General features: G+C 37.4%; 2 protein-coding genes across 4 annotated transcripts in view; both read left to right on the top strand.

Moving 5' to 3' along the window:
• Window positions 1-9978, top strand: part of RAB8B (RAB8B, member RAS oncogene family) — a 28842-nt gene extending 18864 nt beyond the window's left edge. Inside the window, exons 6-9 of one of the 3 annotated variants that reach the window (XR_010834293.1) lie at window positions 628-693; window positions 2779-2829; window positions 3257-5799; window positions 9780-9978. Coding sequence is in view for 2 of the 3 variants with exons in the window: in XM_067004106.1 (XP_066860207.1) it covers window positions 628-693; window positions 2779-2829; window positions 3257-3349 (210 nt within the window). In the remaining variant the exon portion in view is untranslated. Of the gene's footprint in view, window positions 1-627; window positions 694-2778; window positions 2830-3256; window positions 7434-9779 lie in introns of those variants that run through there. The other 2 variants (XM_067004107.1, XM_067004106.1) reach the window with 2 other exon arrangements.
• Window positions 9979-10470: 492 nt separating this feature from the next.
• USP3 (ubiquitin specific peptidase 3) overlaps window positions 10471-21819 on the top strand; it is a 100905-nt gene continuing 89556 nt past the window's right edge. Inside the window, exons 1-4 of the mRNA XM_048081364.2 lie at window positions 10471-10667; window positions 13630-13703; window positions 15109-15196; window positions 21443-21586. The gene's annotated coding sequence lies outside the window, so the exon portion shown is untranslated. The remainder of the gene's footprint in view (window positions 10668-13629; window positions 13704-15108; window positions 15197-21442; window positions 21587-21819) is intronic.

Genomic DNA, 21819 nt, shown 5'->3' with positions numbered 1-21819 from the left:
TTTAACAGTTAATAATGTTAACAGTTTAATAACGTTAACATTATTCTTGTCTTGCGGGGAAGAACCTGTAACGAATGCCGACCTTTGCCATAGCATAAAGTATTGTAAGTCTCAATATAAAGTTTTGTATGTAGTTTGATCAGATTGTACCCAATTCACCATGGTCATACCCTTCTCATAGGTACTGTTATTAAAGCTAATGTAATCAGTTGCTCTGCAGAGCAAATGAATAAGATTACTATACAATAAACATCATCACATATGCAGCTGAAATAGTATAGTTGCTAGTAACACTGCTTAAGGGGTGGTTGCATGTAGTCACCTGGTCAACATATCCATATCAATGAAGATTCTGTCTCAATGAGCTTTTGGGTTCTAAATAAGTCTTTGTGACAAATCAATATTTTTGTAGGTTTTGAATTTACATTAGGATATGGAATGTTTTAATATTTTCTCTAATTGTCCAGTAACTTTAATCTTTTTGTAAGAGAAAAGCAGAAATGAAGCTCTGTTTGTTTTTTAAAGCTTGCTGCAGTCTACAATACCTGTTCTATTATGAGCTTATGTAAAACATTCCTTTTGCAAAGGAGCTTCAGAATCACTGAAAAATGTTAACCTCTCTTCCAGTTAGCAATTGATTATGGAATCAAATTTTTGGAGACAAGTGCAAAATCCAGCATAAATGTGGAAGAGGTAAGAGATGGCTGTTTATATGCTTATGAACTATTAGTGTAGAGGCATGTTATGGTCTGTAACTACTGGGCTTACTGACCTGAAATCACAACTGTGCTCCTGGGTCACCAATCTTGTTCTATTTAGAAAGCTATTTTAAAACCTAGCATTTCTTGTTTTCTGGTAATACCCAGAATTGTTTTTAAATGGCTGATAACACTGCTATTATTGTAACAAACAGTTCTTTTAGATTTCAATTACAAGTGCCTTTGGACAGGGAATAGGTGTAATTTTAGAACAAAGCTTTGTGCAGGAAATCAGATTCAAGTTTCTTTACTTCCAGAATAATATGCTACTGCGTCAAGGAGCCTTCAGGTTACTACTAAATATGTTGTGCAGATGAGACTGAAGATTTGTATGTAAACCTGGAACATCAGCATAGACTGTCATAAGTTGATGTTGGAGGAGGAAGAAAGCTAGTAATACTTGGTCTATAGACACAATCTGTTTTCCTGCAAATAAATTCTGTGCTAAAAACACCATCTTCCTATTTATGAGAGCATAAAGAAATAGAATTGGAAGGAAAAGTAGCTCAACTCAAATCTATTTTACCATGAACAACTATCCTCATCTCTGGGAGGGTTGAGGGAGGATGTTAACTGTGAAAAAAGTGGACAAGTAAATGGTATGATATGAAAAGGAAGAAGATACATAAAGATGTATTCATTCAGATTAGGCAGACGTTTTTGAAAGTCATTCCCAGTGGTATAAAAGCCTTTCAGTTTGTATTGATGGAATACATTTTAAAAGTCCTCCAAACATGTACTTAATTCAGATTGTCCAGCTGACATTAACAAAAGAGATTGTTACTGTATACTAACATGATCAGTACTGTGCCAGCAAAACCTTTTTTCTAATTGCAGGAAGGTTGCAATACAATATTTTTTAGAATGGACTTAGTGGCAGTGTTCTGCATCAGAAATAGTGCTTGACCTGATGGTCACAGTGTCATTATGATTCTTATAGCAGACAGTAGAAGTGTGAACATTAGCAAATAATACCAATGGTGGATAGCAAGCCTCCTAATAAAAGTACATATCTTCTTCATTAGTTCTTCCAGATGGCTGACTTGCTGTTTCATGGCATGCCCTGCAATTTCATTTTGACTCCCGTAGGAGTTGAGTTAAATTAATTTGTGACTACTCCAAATGACTTGGCTACCTGAGTATTTTTGGAAATTGTTGCATGAATTGTGAAGAAAACATAAATGGGGCTGGTATAGACATTTAGCAAGTAACAATTTATTTTTGTTTCCACCAAATGTTTAACTTGTGGGGAATGATGAAATTGTGATACTGTTGTGATCAAATAAATTACTTTATTGTTACTCATTTGCATTAAATGAGCGTGTGTCTTTGGGTGTATTCAGAACTTACAATGAGAGGGTAAACATTTACATTTTCTCCATTATGGAACTGTCTTTGGGGTATTGATATCTCCAGGTAAAAAAAATCCTAAAATCTGCCTTTTTACTGATTCTGGGAGAATTGCAGCATTTTCCTGCTATAGAAGTTTCCCTGCTCCTTTGTATGTTGAAGTCTAAGATGCTGAGGTTTGCCAGAGTGATTTCTTTTTTTTTTTTTTATGTTCCCTCCTTAAGGAATGTTAGAAGCATAAAGAAAAGGCTATAGGTAACCCATGAGTAAAGCTTTTGGAGGACAGAAAGAAAGCTGACTTCGATATGAATTCCCAGGCATGCCAGCCTCAAAACTCTATGTAGGTTTCTAGTTGTGATGTACAGTACAGTTTAGCCAAAAAAAAAAAAAAATGTATGCAGCCTTCTATTCAGCCGATAGTTTTTTGCCCATTAAGTAGGCAATGGGAAAAGTCTGTTCACTTGCTTCAAAGCTGAGAAAGATGGAGATTATTTTTTTCTCTTTTAAAGCATGCTTATTGCAGTCAGTGTTAAACACAGTGCCTTGCAACTCCAAGTGCTAAGTGGCCTACCGAATACTCTATTGTTTGTATGCCAGACTACTCAAAATATATCTTGTCTTTTAATGTGTCCTGTGACTGATTCCTATTTTTTTTTATTTCTGTCACCAGGCTTTTTTCACGCTTGCACGGGACATTATGACAAAGCTCAACAGAAAAATGGTTTGTATTTCCAACTATCACACAAATTAGATATACTGAAATTACAGTTAAAATAACTGGCTTGTTTGAAGTCCTACCAAAAAGTTCCTGGGGATTGTGCACTTGTGTGAAATTGTTTCTTTATTGAGCAGCCTGAAACTCTTGTGTTCTTTGTCAGTGTAACAGTATGATCCTTACTTTATTAAATGTCAAACTGTAGTCACTCCCTGAGCTAATGATTGAGATTTGGATTGCTAGATAAATGTTTCTTGTAAAAATAGGCAGTTTTATCAAGTTATTAACAGAGTCTGGATAATTGAGCTCAGGCTGTAACAAACCACTGCTCCAGGTTATTGTTTGTGTGTGTGTTGGGGGGAAGTGTGGAGGGAAACTAGGAAAGCTGAAGTTATTTTTTTCCTGCATTTTATGATACTTTTTTCTTTTTCAGAATGACAACAGTTCATCAGGGGCAGGTGGGCCAGTAAAAATAACAGAAAATCGATCTAAGAAGAGCAGCTTCTTTCGATGCACGCTACTTTGATGAACTTCTAATGATAGACTGCAGCACACTTAGAACCTTTTCTGCTTCTTTGAAAGCACAGGGTCACAAAGCCTCAGAAATAATACCACCAAGCTGCTGCTGAGAGCTCCATTGAACGTAGACTGCGATACACAAAATACCAAGTGGATTTTGCTCACTAAGCCTATTGACCTGTCAGGCTCCTCTTTCTCAGATATGGAAGCTATGAAGTGGAGACACAAATGCAAGAGTTAACTTGTTTTCCTTTTTTACTTTCTGTTTTACTGCCTGTTGCAAAAGCTGCTATGTTTCTTTTAACTTTGCACATCCATATTAGCCTCTTACTGCCTGTTACAGCACAATCTTACATTTGTATTTGCACAGTTTGACTTGTAAGTAAGATTCTTAACAGATTTGTGCAGGTTTTTCCTTTATTTTTTTAAACAAATTTATTATTTTAAAGCAGAACAGCCATGGGACAAAGTCTCATTTCCATTATTTTCTTTGCTGTATATTTACGGCCATGACTGCAGTACGGATGTTGACACTCTTAATGATGAGAATTACTCCAACAATTGACATTTAATAATTTGTATGGGTTTTGTCTCTTAGATGCACAAATCTGTTCATGCAGAAGCCATGGCTTGTATTCTGAATGTAGTATGTTGCTTTTCTTTCTTTACCAGACTTAGCAAAGTTGTGTTCTGAATTGCCACTGTCTGATTTCACATATGCACCTTTCAGTTATTTTAATAAACACAGTGTCTTTCCTCACTTAACTTCCTTTGGTAGCTCAAACTGTCTGCACCTTTTTTGTTTCTGATGAGGAAGTACACTCTGGAGTTGAAGTCATCATCACAAATTGGCCTCATCACTATCGCTTAAGTGGCTTGTGGAACCTGAATGCATGAGTTTTGAGTAATTGCTTTGTGGATTCATTTGCTCAGAAATGACTGCTCTAAAGGTGACTTTGATTTCTAATGTAATACTAAGGATAGTCCATTAATGTCTGTAAGCATTACTCTTGACAACAGAGGTATCCAAAAGCTAGCTTCCTGTGCAGTTACTAAAGTTTTTCAAGTTCTGGCACTGTGGAAAATGTCACACTAGGGCTATAACGTAATATTAGTTATGTAGTTAATTCTGAATGTATGAAGCCCTCTTTGGTCTGCTCAAGCAGTTAAACTTTTTTCATCAAGAACTGGTACAGTGACCTGGACTGTTAGAAGCAGAGTTGAAACTTGGTTGCCTTTTCTACTCAACTGAGCATTGTATAACCTAGTCATTGTTCTACTACTTTTTTATTGTCTTCTGAAAAATTTCCTCAATGAGTGATTAAAACAGGTGCTTTAGTTCTGTTCATGTGCCAAACTTGGACCATTGTAAGCTTTAACTACAAGTTTGTGTCCAGTATGTTTGTTATTAGGGGATAGGTAGACTGTCATTGTCCAAGTCATGTCTCTGATGTGTTTGCTTTTGCTTCACTACATTGTCTCAAGTTGCAAACAGTGAATTGGTTATTACTGCAGATAACTGCTTCGTTTGTGGTGTCAGATGCTGAATTTGTCATCTTGGGTCTGTTAGAAATACTTTGAAAGTGAAGAGGCCAATAGCGTTAGATGTGAAGACTTTTGATTTGAAAAGATTTAATATTAGTAGCTGGTTCCATAAAGTTTTGGGTGGTTAACAACCTGTCCCCATGTGTAGTTTCATGGAAATAGTTACTGTAATTAGATGGTGAATCTCAACCTTCGGTTGCTGCGCTTAAAATGAATAAATAAATAAAAAATAACGAAAAAAATCATCATGGCAACAAGGTTTAGTGGAAAAACAAAGCAACCCTAACTGCTCTGTTGTCTACCCTTGATGTTTTTCTTGGACAGGCTAAAGCAGTTATGCTTTCTGTATGGTTTAAAAAAAAAGTGCTTCTATACAGAAAGTGTTGTGACACCAATTATGAATGTTGTTTATTTTCAGTAATTTACCTCTGACTTAGTTGGTGTCGTAATACTTTGATTTTTATCTCAGGGGTTGTCTGCAAACCAAAACTGACATGTTCTGTGTTTGGCACCGTTTACAGAATGCTTTGTGTTGTTTTTCCTGTCTTCGCTGTGTGGTTAAATGTATGTTCAATATTAGTCTCCATGAACTTCCCTTTGAAAGAGCCTGTAAGTAGTAGAGTCTATGAAGTGCTTCTTGAAGCAGCAGCGAATTGGGGTATCTGTTCTGTATTGGGGTTGGGGGGGGAACTTGCTATTTTCTTACATTTAGCTGTGCTAAACTGTACATAAATGTGAGGTAAGACCATAGGAAATTCACTTTATGCATGATAAAATGATGCAGTAAATATTTCACTTTGCTTAATGTTCATGTAAAGTTCATCTTTTTCTATTTGTAGAAGAATTTAGTGCAATTTTGTTGTCCCCTGCTGAAACTGAAGAATTCTAATTTCATGTGGTCTTATGGATAAGGTAAAACGCAGATTTCTCTCTGTTTTGCCCCCACCCCTGTTCTCCAGCAGTATTAAATGGCTGAGTGGCTGCACTTTATCAGTGTGCTAACTTTTGGTCAGCGTAGACCTATTTCTGTGTACAGTCTGCCTTGTCAGACAGAAAACTGTGCTGTATCTTAGCGTGCAAATCAGCTGTATGTTTTACTGGGAATTTTTTTTAGCTGTGTTTTGCTTTAGACAAGCAGGTGATGATAAATGGTATGTTTTGCCTAGGCATCAGATGCTGGGTACTACAGGCTTTTCTAATATCAGTATGATTGTTTTGTGCAGTCTCTGTTGCTACTTTGCTCAAGTCTATATAACCTAAATTTTGAAGGACTCAACTATACCTCAGTCAACTAGTTAGTATTTTCATGTTCATTAGAGTGAAAGTCATAGAATTATTCATTAAGCAGGAAATGTATTTCTGTTTTGATCCATAAATTGCCATTAACTTTTTAGGAAAGGCAGGTGTTTTTGATGGATTTTGATAAACAAAACTGCTGTTTATGCTGTTGAGTTTTTTTAAATATTTCTTTGCCCCATGCCTGTGCACTATGTCTTGACCAATATTTTTCAAAGTGGTTTAAAAAGAAAAGAAAACCCGGTGTCAGTGTTTTGCAATTTTAGCTTTCAGTCTGCTCAGCAAAACATGCACAAGAAGTTTTTGTTGATTGTATATAGAATATTTGAATTACTGTCTGGAAGTTCTATTATTGTTAAAGCTTAAACCACTCATAAAACCTAACATAGCTAACTTTTCTATTTGGGGGACAGTCTCAAAAATGCTAATTGACTTTTCAGACTTGTAGGGTTGTTTTCTTTTTTTTCAGAAAGTATTTTCCATTCTAAGTACATTTCCCATTCTAGTCTGCTGAAGTTGAATTAAGTCATTTTCACAAGTGAAAGGAGTCATGGATATACATACTGCATTAAAATATTGTGAATGGATAATGATTTGAAAGTACATGAATAATATATAAAATGCATAAATGTTATTTGTGGAAATACATCTGTTATTTGGTTATATATTAATGTAACTGAAATTTTGCAACATTAAACTTAAGGATTGATTGGTTTGTAGGTGATAAATAGATCTTTTTCTCCATTCACTGAACTGCTTATGCCATTCTCATTCTTATAAATAAAATTTGTATTTCTCTCTTCCACAAAAGCAGGATTTCCATTGATTTTTCTTGTTTCTGGTGAAATAAGTGTTTTAGTGCATTCCTATGGCCTTACAAACATTTTTGCAAATAAAACTTCAATTACAGTTATTTTAATGCAATGTAGCTACTAAATTCAGCCTAGAAAGTATAGCCCTTGAGAAAATGCTTAATTTTGAAATAGAATTGTTCTACTGTGTGTGTTTAAGCACATTTTTATCTTTGGTCAAAGGTGTAATGTGAAAAGCTCCTGCAGATAAAGTGATCTTGTCATGTGATTAACCTGTAAGCCTAATCATTAATTGTGTTTTGATGTGTATAGACAAAAAAAAAAAATCCTTCCCTCTCCAAAAAAAAAAACACTTCAAATTCCAATGGTTTTATTATTCCATGTGAACTTTTTTTTTACAATAATGTGTCTCAAATAAAAGTTAAATAATTAAAAGTATTTGGAGTATTTTGTATGAAATATTCCACATAGTTTTTAGATGGTTCTCATTCCCACTCTATTTTCAATATATCTGTTGTGGAAAGGTGTCCAGCTGAGTTGCAAATGTAAAGCTGTGCTGAACTTCAGTGTCAAACCATAGGCATCTTTTATATGGCTTTCCTTACACCTAAACTTCTGTTCTTCAGGTGTATCTGAAATGTCCCTTATTACTGTAGTGATGGCTTTTCATAGAAATTAAATCTAAGTACATTATTTCAATGACCTTATGCATGCTTCATACGGAACCATTTTTTCCAGTGTGTCATGTAAAGGTACTTCCCAAGTACCTTCTGAGCAGCACCAACAAAGATACCTTGAGAAACAGTCTCCAATTTGACTAAGAATTATGTAGTCACTTAAGCTGTTAAACCTTTTTTTTCTTTGTAAAAGGTAAGATCTTACTTTTAAGTAACCTGAGGTGCAAATGTCATTAATACGTTAAATATTGTTTGTCCAGTTTCATTCAAAACCATGTAGAGAGGGATTTAACAGAAATATGTTTGCTATTATATTCACAACAGTTCTTAACTTTTAAATTAGTGTGGTTTGGAAGGAAGTCGCAATTGGCATGGAAAATTTAGAGAAGCTAAGGAAAGAACGGTTTTGTCTACTCAATACCAAAGTAGATTAATGGTTGAGATGCCCAATTGGGCATTCCAAGGAATATATAGGAGTAGTACTTCACCATGGATGACAAGTAGCTTCTAAAATCTGTGCTTTTTACATGTTCCTGTAGTAAACTGCATTTAGCTGAAAGGATGCATCATGTCTTTTTACCCCCAGCAAGAGCAAGCTGTAGATGCCTACTCTTAGTGTTCGTTTTCTTTAATCAGACTGCTTCTGGTAGGCAAGTTTGCTTCTTTAGGACAAACTGTTCAAACACTGTCTTGCAGATCCTCTTCATCTGAACTGGTTCTAGATACTCAGCAGTCCTAAAATTACTTTTGTGAGTCCTTCGGTTTTCACAGAAATCAGTGGCATGCATCTACTTATCAATAACATTTTAAATAGATTTGCGTTCTCCATTTGTTAAAAGGAAATAGCAAGCATACTTACACTGCACAAAACCGGTGATTTATTACAGTTCCTATATCTCTTTTGATTGTAGACTAGGAGTTACCATAAAAGTAGTTCTAGCACACTTACAGACTAGGGGCAAGTTGTTGGTATACATGTAGAACCTATCCAGTTTTTATAATTTAGTAAATTGTTTTTTTTCTAACTTAGTTGGCTAGTGGCTCTTTAGATTTCTTGAGCTATATCAAGGTCATCAACACAATGGAAGATTAGAGTTCTTTCTAAAGAAATTATTTATAATCATTGAGATGCATACATAAAGCTTTTATGTTGCATAATGTTCTTGCCGTCTAGTGGTTTAAAGAAAGGTCATGGAAGTATGTACAGAATTTTTAATGTTCTAGGATATTTCATTGTTTCTTCATTTTTATTCTTATTTTTTACTCTATCTTCAGAGCACATGAGCATTAAACTTCTGGTGTGAACAAGAGTTTTTAAAATATCCTCTGAGCAAATGCTTGGTGCATATTATTCCTTCAGTCTGAAAAAATAGTTTTAAATTTTTAAGCAGGATATAAGCATCTCCCTCATCCGAGGAATTAACACGTTTAATGAATCGTGGAAGGCATATGCAAAAAACACTAATATTGGATATGTTGCATTGACTTCAATTCTGTAAAAATTATGTACAAATTCAGTAATTGTTCGGCATTTCACTCTTACTTAGTCCTAAACATCTTGCTTGAGATGACTTTCTGCAGTTACAACTTGTGGCATTGCTCCAAAGGAATGTCCATAATACACAGCAATAACTGGAATCCCAAGGCCGTGTGTTAGGCAGTGGTCTCTGAGACTGAGGTAGTAAAAGATGTTAGTGATAGATAAACGTGTTTCAAAATTGATTTTGATTTTTTTGGGGAAAGTACCACTGTGGCCACCAACTTTTCTGACTTGATTAGACACCTTTTGTGAAACAGCATAGAAAAGATTACACTGCTGTAAATGTACTTACCTTGTGACAGAAAATGTCAAACTCAAGAACTGCCATGCTGGCACCTTTCTCAACTGCTACGTTCATGATTGGAGACATTTTTCAGCACCATTTTGTGTACCACTGGCAATGTGCTCATCTTGAAGCTCATCTCTAAACAAAACAGTATTTAGCCAATTATTTATGGTTTACTTGTAGTTATGTTAATACATTTTTTAAAAGGAAAAGTTGAATGTTTATTTCCAAGACTGTTTTCAAATCTCTAGGGTTACTTCTCCTTTTTTTTCCCCCTCCAGGCACCAGAGCAACTAACTAGTTCTGATATGTATTCTAGATGAAGGACGGCACGTTCTCCAGAAGCCTAAGCACCTTTTATCCATGAGTTTAAAGTCTCATGCTACTGCGTACTACTTCTACGCTTCTTCACCTGCAACGCACTGACTTTGTAAAACCCACATTTATGCTTTGAACCAATAAAATACAAGGAAGAGTCAAGTGTGTGTCTTAAATAGTTTGTAAGTCGTTTTGCATGGTAACTAATTGAACTCAGGTCCTGGCTAAACAACTGTGCAAAACAGGGGCCGCAGCTCCCCTATGAAAGCATTTCCATTCCGAATCTGTTGCACCGGGCCCCACCCGCTCCCGGGCTCTGTCCCTCACAGGGGCGAGGACCTGGCTGCGCTAGGGGCCTGCACGGCGACCGTGAGGGCCGGCCGCGCCGCTGGGCAGGGCCGGGCCGGGCCGGGCCGGGCCGGGCTCCGGCACCGGGCTCCCGGCAAGCCCCAAGGCGCGGCTGCAGCACCGCCTCTTTCCCGCCCTTTCTCCTCAGCGCTGGGCGCGGCCCCCGCGAGGCACGAGGCCCCCCCGGCCTCTCTCACGGAGCCCGGCTCCGCTCCGGCCGGCCCCGTGGGCAGGGCAGGGCAGGGCGCTTTTCGCCTGCGGTGCCGACTGCAGCTCGTTACCCGCCTCTTCCCCCGCCTCTCCTCAGACGACACGCCTCGGGGCACATCCGCCCGCCGGCCCGAGGTGCCGCTGCCGGCCTCCCCGCGCGGCCCCGGGGTGCAGCAGCTTCCGTGGCGCCGGAGCGAGGCCCCCAGGCAGCTCCTCACAGCGCTTTGCAGAGCTGTGCCTCGGCTCTAAACGCCCCGAGGTGTCCTCCCTGGGCCAAGCGCTGGGGATGCAAGGTATACGCTGCACCGCTTGGATGCTTTGTCGTCAAACCGAACTGCTGCTCGGGGGTTAAACAAAACAGGACAAAACAAAACAAAGAAAAACAAAAAAGGGCGGGGGGGAGGAGGGGGAAGGTACTGGGGGCACCTGCAGGCCTGGCCCCGGAGGCCGCCCGCGCCCCGCGGGCTCTGGCTTTGCCCTGAGGTTTCGTGTAACCCTTCAGAGCCGTGGTTTCGGTCTGGGGGCCTGGCGGGTGTTCCTGGAGCCACTGTAGGGAACAGACTTCACAGAAAACGCTTTCAGGCACTGGTCTTCTGTTTTTTCTCACATGGTATAATCAGGGTATTTGTTCCTCCTTTGGAGAGATGTACTTTGCATAAATCTCTAGTGTAATTTCACTGGTTTTAACCACCCTGTCCCCATCAGAGATGAAATTGCAAGTTTAATTTTGAAGGAAAAAAAAAAAACAAAACACTTTTTGCTTATGGGAAACATACTTTTATTTAGAATGCATTTCTTTTGTGGTATTCACTCTGCAACTCCCTAACCAATGTATTTGCCTCATGGACATCCTTAGTCAGATTTCTGGTAGAATTTTCAAATGCTAGTTAGAAACGCGATATGAATTATAGTTGTGGGGTGGGTTTGTTTGTTTGTTTGTTCCTCTTTGATTCAAGGGAATTTGTTTGGCTGGTGTCCCTGCTGCTGCCTTCCCTTTTGTGGTTTCTTACTGGGCAAATTCACGGTAGCCATTATGCATCACTACAGAAAAACTGGCCCTTTCCAGCGGTGTTTTCTGTTTTGCCACAGATCTGTTCCACTTTACCTACTACAGAGTTTCAAAGTAAGCCCCTTGACATCTCCCATTTGCTGGAGATTCCTTAAATGTGGAATAATATTGGGCAGACAGCTAAGAATCAGCAGTTCTCTTGTGGCAACAAACTTGCTCAAGAGTTAGGTTGAATAATAGAAAATAAAATAATTGCAGTCTTAAAGCAACTAATGAAACTTAAGAACTGTAATTTTTAAATTGGGGTCTATGATGCAAATTGGAGATCAATTACAGCTTATAGAGTTAACAGAATAATTAACCCTCAAACTTTCTTCCATAGTAAGGGCTACCTCTTGGAAAGAAAGAATTTAAAAGTATGTTGTATTGCATTTATCATGGCTCTTCATTAAAGTCAGAACGAACTCCATTTCAGCTATATATTTGGAAGTTTGCATGAGTCATTGTTATAACTGCCTGTGAATTTTTTGCAATTTGTGATGCTATAGTTCTTTACTATGTAAAGATCAAAGCGATTAAAGACAATACACTTACCAAACTCTATTTTGCTGAAAGATACAGAATCAAGTATTTAATTTGAACTTTAATAATATTTTCCCCTTTATTTGAACTCCATCTAAATGAGAACACAAAACTAATGCAGTCAGGTAGGTTTTCTGGGAAGTGGGTTGCAGCGTCAGATAGTATTATATCATGATACACTGCCTTGTGACAGGCGTATGAAATGTCAGATCAGTGAATATGGTTGCGAGCAAATGCTCACTGTGCTGACCTGTGTTTGCACACACAGCTTAGGCATCCAGCACTCAGTGGTACCTGTCTGACCATACAGTCATCATTGTCTTGACATAAATGTAGTTGTCTTTTATGGGTAGCTTTCTATGATTCAGGTATATGTGCAAAACAATAGTGAGGTTGTTTCTGCCAGTTAATTTTCGATACTAAACCAAGACTTTTTTTTCTATTTTTATTTTATTTTTTTAATGCTCAGTTTCCAAATACCAAGTGAAAACTTTGACATGCTCCAGCAAATCTTTCCAGAATCTCCTTGCTTAGGGGAAAATTTTAAGTGATACTATCTATTAACAACATTGCTTAATATTTCTGATTTTCAGCTGGTCAGCAAAGCTCTAAACAGCCCCCCTACCCTGATAACATACTGCCACAATCACTTGCTTCACTAACTCAAGACCTAAAGGTTCACGAGCTTTCTATTTTTAAAGACGTCAGGTGTTCCAGTGCCAAATCTCCAAGACAAGTTTGTCATTCTTGATCTAGAGCAGTGGTTTCCAACAAGTGATGTCAGCGTCCTTGCAGAGGTACATCAACATCACAAGTGAGACTTAATGTGCAAGCAATAAAAGAATGTGTGACGTGACGTGGGTGTCCCTCTGGAGCTGATATTTCAGGGAACCCGCAGTGCCACAAGGAAGCGGCAGCAGGCAGCTGGGGAAGGCGAAATGTAGCCACAGAAACCTTCTCTCGCCTACACTTGAACTCACTCATCTTCGTTTCCTCTCCTCTGGTCAGCAGCAAGATGTCCTGAAAAAGGCTGGGTTCCAGGCTTCTCCTGGGGCAGGAGGCTAAGAGTTAATGAGTCTAATTACCTGGCATCATGTGGATGGTGTGAGGAGGTGACCTGAGTGAGGTCTTCCTGAAATGGCTGGAAATCGTTCATCTCCAGTAATGTTTTTTAGCAGCAGCTGAGTGAATACTGGACTCTGAACTCACTTATTATCAGTCTTTTCTGAAAAAATGATTCTGGTTCTTTTGAAAACTTCACCTGGATGTTGTGAGACGGCGATTGTCACAGGGTTGCATTCTGAACAGAACTTATCATCCCTAAAGTTGGAATTTGAATTTAATTATTGAAAATGTGAAATGTTTTAAAGCTCTGGCTACCAGTATATACTGGAGTCAGAATTTCCTCTTTCCTCCAGATCACTAGGTTGTGGTCAGTTTTTTTGCCTGTTGTGAAGTGTTGACAAAAACTGACCCCCTCTTAATAATAACATTAAAATTAATTGTTTGTTATAAAGTCCCAGAAAATATGATGTAAGTATGTCATGTATGGTTGCTGCTAAGTGGCTTCCTTGTTGCTGATAAAATTAAAAAAAAAAAAAAAAAGACTAGTTTGCCTCAGGTCTTCTCTATTTTTTAAAATTAATTTTAATTACTTATTTCAGAAAAGCCAGCAAAGGCTTCATGACTCTAAGCCAAGAAGAAACTGTATTTGTCCATGTTGCACAGTCGTCCTACGGTAAGTTGAATGGAGTCTAAGCCATTTAACAAATGTTCAAATGAACCAAATTTCATTTTTTTGCATAAATGTTAGACATTTAATGGCGTGTAAGACATCAGATGGTTGTTTCTATAAGACAAAAGTTATTTTTGCTGGTATTAACTCAAGTTGTTAATGAAAACACTAATTGCTAGGGTTATCTTTTTCAAATTGTTTTACAATAATTGATTAATTCTTGTAAATAACACTGTGGTTATTAGGTATTGTCATTTGTACTTCAATAAGGATAGACAATATGTAGATACCTTTCTGAATAAAGTATATAAAACACCATTCTGAAGGTCATCTCCATAGGAACTGTAAAAAAAAAAAAGAAAGAAAGCGGGGGGTAATTTAGTAAATTAGTTAGTAAATATTACTAAAAATTACTTAAAACTCAATTTTTGTTGCTCATTACACCTATGCATGAATAACCCATTTTGTGGTGAAATGTCTGGCAGTATAAGTACATTTTAATACATTGCTCTGAAGTGTTATTCCAAACCTACATATTTATTTCTGTGAAAGTGATATGACTTTTGGATGGATTTACTGTTCTACTGTACTCTATAAAAATAGCCTTGAATTAGTAGTTGTTGCTGGCTGAGAAATGTTCTCCTTTCTATGAAGAGATGTGGCCATAATACCGTCTGCCTTTTTTATAAAGTTGGATCTACCCTATATAACAATGTATTTTTAATGTCTTTTAAAGTTGGAAGGTAGAAGGTACATATTTGCTCCAAATGGGATTCTGTGGACTTCTGCTGATATTTCCATGATGGTTAAAACAGCTGACAATAATATTTTATGAATAATACCCCCACTTATTTGCAAATAAAGTTTTCAAAAATCACATTTTGAAAATCATACAGTTTTTCTGTAAAGGTTATGGTGAGCTCTGCTGGGAAGACTGATTACAATAGTCATGTTTTTACTGTTTGTCAGCTGGAAACCATTCTTGCAGGCAGAACTTTCAGCTTGAATTGAAATCAGTTTCAAAAGAGGAAAGGCAGTCTATTCAAATATGTATTTCTGTGCTTTACTTGGTATCTGTGTGGTGAAGTGCTTCAGAGAAATAGAGAAATGATTTTTTGTAGGCCAGCTGCGTATGTTGAAGGTAGTGGATCCAATTAAGTAGTTTGACCCAGTGCTGTACTAACCAGTAGGGATTTATCCTGAAGGTCTTGGAATATGGTCCTTACCTGTAGTAGCTTGTAGTAGCTTGCTGTTACGTGATTTCCCAGAACATGAGCTATTTTACTTTCTGTTGCTGAAGATTGCAGCAGTATGGAGCGATGCCAGCTCTCCTGTCTGTTGCTTTTCTTAACAGCTTTTGACTTTGTCCCAATAAGCAATTATTCTTACTTTTCTTCATTTTTATTAGGAATAGATAGAATTCTTTGCCTTGTCATAGAGCTATGGATAAACAAGAAGCCAGCAGAGCTAGAGATCACAGCAATGTTCTTCACAAGGTATTTTCAGTCTCTCCGTTTGTAAAAACATATGATTCTCTGATGTTATAATTTCAACCTTTCCCACTTTTTAGGGTGGTAGGGTGGGACACCCTGACAGTTCAGTTGTGTTTTTGTCGTTGTTCTGGTGGTGGGTTGCTTTTTTTTTGTTTTTGGATGGGTGGTGGTGTTTTTGATGTGTTTTTTTTTGTGTGTGTGTTACTGGAAACTTAGTTTCTTTCTTTGCTAGAAAGTTTATTCTTTGTATTTACTAAATACACACAGGGAAAAAAAGAATGAGAGGAAACTGTTGAAAAATGTCTGAAGAGTAAAAAAATCTCCACTGCACAGCCTCCTTCACCCTTCCATTTTTTGTGTAGCAATTTCTAAAGGAAAGGCCCTCTTTGATAGTCCCACAGAGAGCGTATCACTTCTTGTTGAGGAAAAAAATGATTCAGCTTCTAAGCAGTCTTCTGGAAACATGAATCAGTGAACATAAATACTTAGGATCGAGGTGTCTGTGAAAATATGGTTTGTTATTAGTTGAAGAGAAAGGGCTACAGCTTTACTTGGTTAAATCAGGAGTGAGTTAGATCTATGCAAAGTTACTCAATTTTTATTCATAAATTTTGACGGCTATGTGTGTTAGCAATAATTGATAGAAAACACCTTAATAATCTGTTGTTGTCATAGCTTAAAAAGCCTTTGGCTTCCCTAGGGAGACATATGGGTCGGGGACTGTTAAATTTATATTGTACATGCCTCCAAAAACATTTTAATATACTGAAGACTATAAGTACATAGTTCAGTAGAAAAATAATCCTTGAGTAATTCCACTTGGCTTTTAATTCCTTGTTCCATAGTAAGTGTTCCAGCATTCATGTTTATTTTTACATTTCCTTTTGCTATTGTTTCCAAACTCAAATGCATGGTGTTGAGAGGAAGTACAAGACGTAACAACTTTTCTGACTCAACTTTCTGATCTATAAGTCACTAGATGGTGCCATTTCACTTCTCTGGAATCACAAACTGTCTTGCATATTGTTTTTAATAACAGTTGATAATAATATTTTGAAGAGGAAGTAAAATAATTGTACTTTGGGTTTCTTTTTTGAGACTATTTTTTGGGCCTATGCAAAATACACATATTTTGTACAAAGATACTGTTTTAGTGAAAATGTGCAAAATTTCTAAGTTCTGTTCTTTTAAATTGTCATAAGCTTTTAGTTTACGTATATTTTGCTGACTTTGATGATGAGATCCAATTTGATAAAAATGCCAATCTTAAATTTAGAATGAGATTTTTTCCTTTTCTTCCTGAGGGTTATATACCCTCAGCTAATGTGAATTAGGATATGGATTACTTCAGTTGAGTTATAGCAGTTCTTGTTCACAGACAGTTGCTTTGTAGTTTTCTGTGACTGTAATAAGATTTGAGAAGAGGTTAACAGTTAACAGCGACACATTTACTTTTCTTGCTGTAGACCTTGGATACCACAGAAGCAGTTTTGCGCAGCATAGGGTAACAGGCTGAAAGTTGTACAGGGAACTTTTGCATCACAATTTCATTTTGGAAACTACATGGTAATTTAGTGAGTTGTCACAACTGGTGTGCTAATTAAGAGCTAGGTAGGTCCTAGTTGTGGGTATTATTTCCAACTTTAACCGCTGACTTCTGTTTAACTGGTCAAAAATAGGAAGGATTACAAAATCATTTTTGCAAAATGTTTTTGACACTTATTTTTTAGTAGCTTAAATGGAGAGAAAGGCGAAGTAGAACATAACATTCATGGGAATGCTTTTTATTAATAAATTTATTTTGAGTGATCCTAGTATCAGCTGATGATTTGCTGGTCAAAAGTCATCTCTAGGTGAGAAGCAGTGTTACAGAACTGTAGCTGCCATATTGGGACAGAAATTTTTTTTTTCTTCATTTTTTTCTTTAATGAGTGGCCAAGAAGAAATAAGTTAGGCTAAGTATAGAACAATTTTGTGGGTTTCAGAAAAAGTCTTGAATAAATAAGTTTTCTAAAGCTACAGGGTAAGTCAGTTATGGTTGTAGGTTAAAATGTGTGCAGACCTGGAGCCTCATGGAAGGTCAAGAAAGGCTTCTAATCAAATTATCTGAAACTGCCACCACCAAAAAAATTAACTGGCGGTGTTAGCTGCTTGGTTCCCTGAGGCTTTCAAGCCATGATGTCTTTGTTACTTCTTACTTATTTTGTTAAGGGCAAGGCATGTAATAAACATTCATGTTAAAGAAATGGAAAGCATCTGTTGGTGCTTGATACTTGCTCGTGTCAGCCTACACTATTCCTGGCAGTCAGACACATCCACTTGATGTGCTCTACAGCCATGTAAGGCCATCCAGCAGTCAGTGATGTTTTCTCATGGAATCTGAAAGCTGAACATGATGGGAAATTTGTATGTGTTACGAAGTCTTCAGTCTGCTTTTACTGGGCTTAATTAAAGTAGAGGGAATTTCAAGTCTATCTGTAAATGTTTACTTGTTGAATAGGCTGCCAAAACTGAAACAGGGTGTCAGATTTTACTTTTGTTTAATGTATCTGATTATGTGGCATTTTTGAAATGTTGAACATGTAAATACTGCCTTCTTTTAAAGAGGTCTGTGGGCTAGGTTATGCTCCCGTTTACATTTTCTAGTAATGAAGAAAAATGTTGGTCTTTTTTAAAGTAGAAGGAAAACCAAGGAAAAATAAAACAAAGTGAAAGCACTATTAAGATAGGCTTTGCAGGTTAATAATGGAACCCTCACAGTGTCTTTCTGAATTTTTATGTCCCGAACTATATTAATGGTAAAAAACCTGCTGTTACCAATTTTCTGCTGCAGGTAACAGTCACCAAAACCATCATCCAGCCCCACTGCAAAGAGAACTTTGGCTGTCTTGGAGCTTGTAGAAGGAATGGCATTTCCCCACTGCCTGTTTTAAAACACAGGTGGTGTCCACTAATGACAAGGTTCTCTGGCTGCATGTGATATCTTCGGGGAAAAAAAAAAAAAGGAAGGCAGGGAAAGCATTATCTATTTGTAGCCTGTTGTCTTTTTTTTTTTTTTTTTCCTCTCAGATTATGCTTTATTTATCATACTACTCTCAGTTTATGCCCAAAAATCTTTGAAACCCTTTGGCCAATTTCCACAAAATCAGGCAAATGGTTGAATCATTACAAGTTTCTTCTAGGACAGAAGAGCTCCAGTAGGTAGTCCCCACTGAGGGAAAAGCATTGCCTTGTCTGGCTGACGGGGAATTTAGCCCACATGCATCGACCAGCTCATGAAGAAGTATATAGAACCAGACTGGCGACGTCTTCTGCTGCCTTACCCACTCAGGAGGCGGAAAATATAGGAGACACGGAAGGAAATGAGCTGTTGCAGTGAAATCCTGAAATCCCCTGTGGAAGATGGTGATGAAGTGAGAGTTAATATAGTTTTGGAAGAAAATGTTGAGACTTGAAGTGCTGTGGTAGAGAAGCTGGCAGAGTTAAGGGATGGAAAGTGGGAGTGGGAGCTGGAGTTACCCCTGTTGGGGCATACAGATTCAAGTTAGAACAAGCTATTCAAATCCTGTAGGAATGGAAAGAATAAATCTTGGGATAGGCACAAAAGGACAATTATTTAGGTGAAAGTGTGTGTGTGGCAGCCAGTTTGCAGTGTTTCTGGAGTCTGCATTTGTGCAGATGCACAGGTGAATGGGATTCTCTGTCCATTGAAGCAGGCCCTTAAGAGGTGCAAATCACAGTATGGTAATGGGATATGGATTTGGGCAGAAGGTTGTGCAGAATGAATGGAGATAACCTTTAGAGTTTGTGCAGCTGATGCCTTGCTGACTGTGGAGTCCAATGATACACTTTCTTTTGGCATTCATGACTCTGGCCATTATTTAGTGCATATTTTCTGGGGTGTTTTAGGTTTTGATGCATGCAAAAAAAATAAAAAGGAAAAAAAATAAATGGTTGACAGTGATGTTGGTTGGTCTCAGCCACTTGATGATATTGGATCTGGTGGGTTCACCAACCAGTTTCATTTTCTTAATGTCTCAACAGTAGGAGAAGAGGAAGGTGGGGCAGTTGGATGATCAGGCCACTAGAAAATGAGCAGAGATACAAACTGATGATTTATATGTACTATGAAAGGAGAATATTCTACCCATTAGTTGTCTGATTCCAGGTATCCAGCTACTCAGCTGTGAGATGGAAAGTAATTTCCTTATGTAGTTCACTGTGCCCCTTCTGTTTGGGGTTATTGGGTGTGCTGACCACGAGCGCTGCAATGGATAAAACCTCTGGGTCAGCCAGCTGCGGCTAACACACTGCATGTTACAGGATTCTGGGATTTTTGAAAAGCTTTAATTTCTTTCAAATGTCATGCCTTTCATTTCACTCCCCACTAGCTGTTTCACCCCAACTCTCTCTTCTCATGTGAAGAACTCCAGTTGTTATTTATGTTCCTACTACTTAGTTGAAATATCTCTGTATTTTCTTGGCAAATCTTCTTGTGTCCTTGCTGTGAAGGTAGTACAGTAATACCCGTTGTTGTCTGGTCCTCATGGGGACTTGGACTTTCTTCGCTGCAAGTAGATCCCTTAAAAATACAAAATACTCCTTGTTATGCAGAAACAATGTCTTCCTTTTAGCCCATCAGCATTCCAAGTAATGTCTAATATCATCTCTCATCTCTCTACACATTTAGAGAGAATAACTGGTGCCTTCTTGAATTTAGGGAAAAAAAATCAATATTTGTTTACTTCATAACTTGGCTTTTATAAAGCAAATGCACAACTGAAACCTCATGGATACCACACATCTCAGCTTAGTTGCAGCTTCCTAAAATAATAAAATAAATGATTAAATATTAAACTTACATATTTAGTGACAGATTTAAAGTTGAGGACTGTGTGTTAAATTTAGATGAGAATTAATGTTGATCTTGCTACAGCGTTAATAAAAATAATATTTTACTTTAACGCAGTAAGCTTTTCACTAGCAAACAAACTCCATTGACTTCCAGCATTTTCGCTGAAGAATTCTTTTTAAGCTTCTATATTTCACAGGCTTTGTCAGAAATTAAATTCTACTTTCCTTGAAGTAATCCTTCAGGATTTATTTTCAAGCATAACATATAATACATACAGAACTTTTTGTGACTTAATGCTTTATGAGCAGATTTTGAAATATTTAGTTGTGCAAGATGTGTTGTACCATGACACTGCTCACACTAGAGAAAATGTAAAAATAAGATGTTTGTCATGATCCCAGTATATAATACCTTTTAGTAGAATAGTCTTAAGACTGATCTACCAATTGAAACAAACTTGTTAGAAGTTGACCTTGTTATATATGCTATGATAGGATGTCATAAACTAAGTTCTTTCTGAAGGGGAAGAAAATAAGATCAAAACAGGTAACTTCTATTTTGGTAACCTCATCCTGAGAGGTTAAATGCCTGACTAAACTCAGAATAAAGACAGTCCATAAGGCACTTCTGTGATGATATCCGTGTTTGCTTACAAGAAGTGAATGCTCTTGAGTTTGGACATGAGACTGTGTAGTTGCTCTGTAGGTGCATTGTTACGTGAAGGAATGGGTTTCCCTATATCACAAGGAAATGGAAGGGAGCTCTACACCCTTTGTGGCATCTAACACTTTCATTTCTTTTTCTAGCTTAAGTTACTTAGACTTCATTTCTGCTATTATAGTCTTGAAAGTGGGTACTTCCATTTAAAAGAAAAGAGTGAATTGTTTTAAATTTATTGTGGTGGTGTGTTAACTACACCTGTTTTTGTGATCATGTTTGATTTTAAAGACATGAAATGTTGTCCATGTGAGAATGACAAAAATGTCCTGAAACATATTTAAAACATACTTTAATAGGTTTGTTAAATGATAGCAGCTAACGAGACCAGACAGCGCAGTTTGAGACTGCTTCAGCTCAGGAACCACTGGCAGTGTAAACTGGTAATACAATGTGACTTCAAATCCACAAATTCAAGTGTGCTTGTGTTTTCAAAGCAGCATGGATTTCTTAGGAAGACTCTATAAATTAGAGAACCTTGCAAGTAGGAGTAGCAGCAATATGATTTGTGATAGTCCCTCTTCGGTTTGTTCTTTCTAAAGAAATAGTTCTAAAGGACACATTTTTTGCCTAATGTGTAACATGTTTTCTGTGCTGGTAATGTGAGAGTTTTTCTCACAGTCAGCATATATTACTTGGCTGAGGTTTTTATGTTTTGTTTTTATTTTTCTTAACAGATGCCAAGGATGTTGCATGCAAAAGACAGTGATTGATCAACATTTGTAATTAGCTGAGATAAAGATTAAAAAAGAAATAAGAGAAACTGAAGAAACATCTTAAAATATTATCTGTTCTTGTCTTTAGAAACCTGTGTGTAGAGAGTAAGTAATACTCCCCTTGACAGACAAATGCTACTTTCGAAGTAATTACAGACATTTCAACAAGATGATCTCTATGTGCTTGTTTGTGTGAGGCGAAAATGCTGACAAATGCAAAATACTTAGTTGTGAAAGTATGCTCCTAAATTTCATGCAGAGTAAGAATTAATAAGTTATTTCTCCTTTCACTGAGCAGCTTGCTTTTGTCATTAAACTTTCTTTGGGGTGGAAAGAGT

Source organism: Anser cygnoides, chromosome 11, assembly GCF_040182565.1.
Source record: "Anser cygnoides isolate HZ-2024a breed goose chromosome 11, Taihu_goose_T2T_genome, whole genome shotgun sequence".
Taxonomy (NCBI): Eukaryota; Metazoa; Chordata; class Aves; order Anseriformes; family Anatidae; genus Anser; species Anser cygnoides.
Note: the sequence above shows the minus strand (reverse complement) of the source record. Positions and strands in the feature narration are given on the sequence as shown.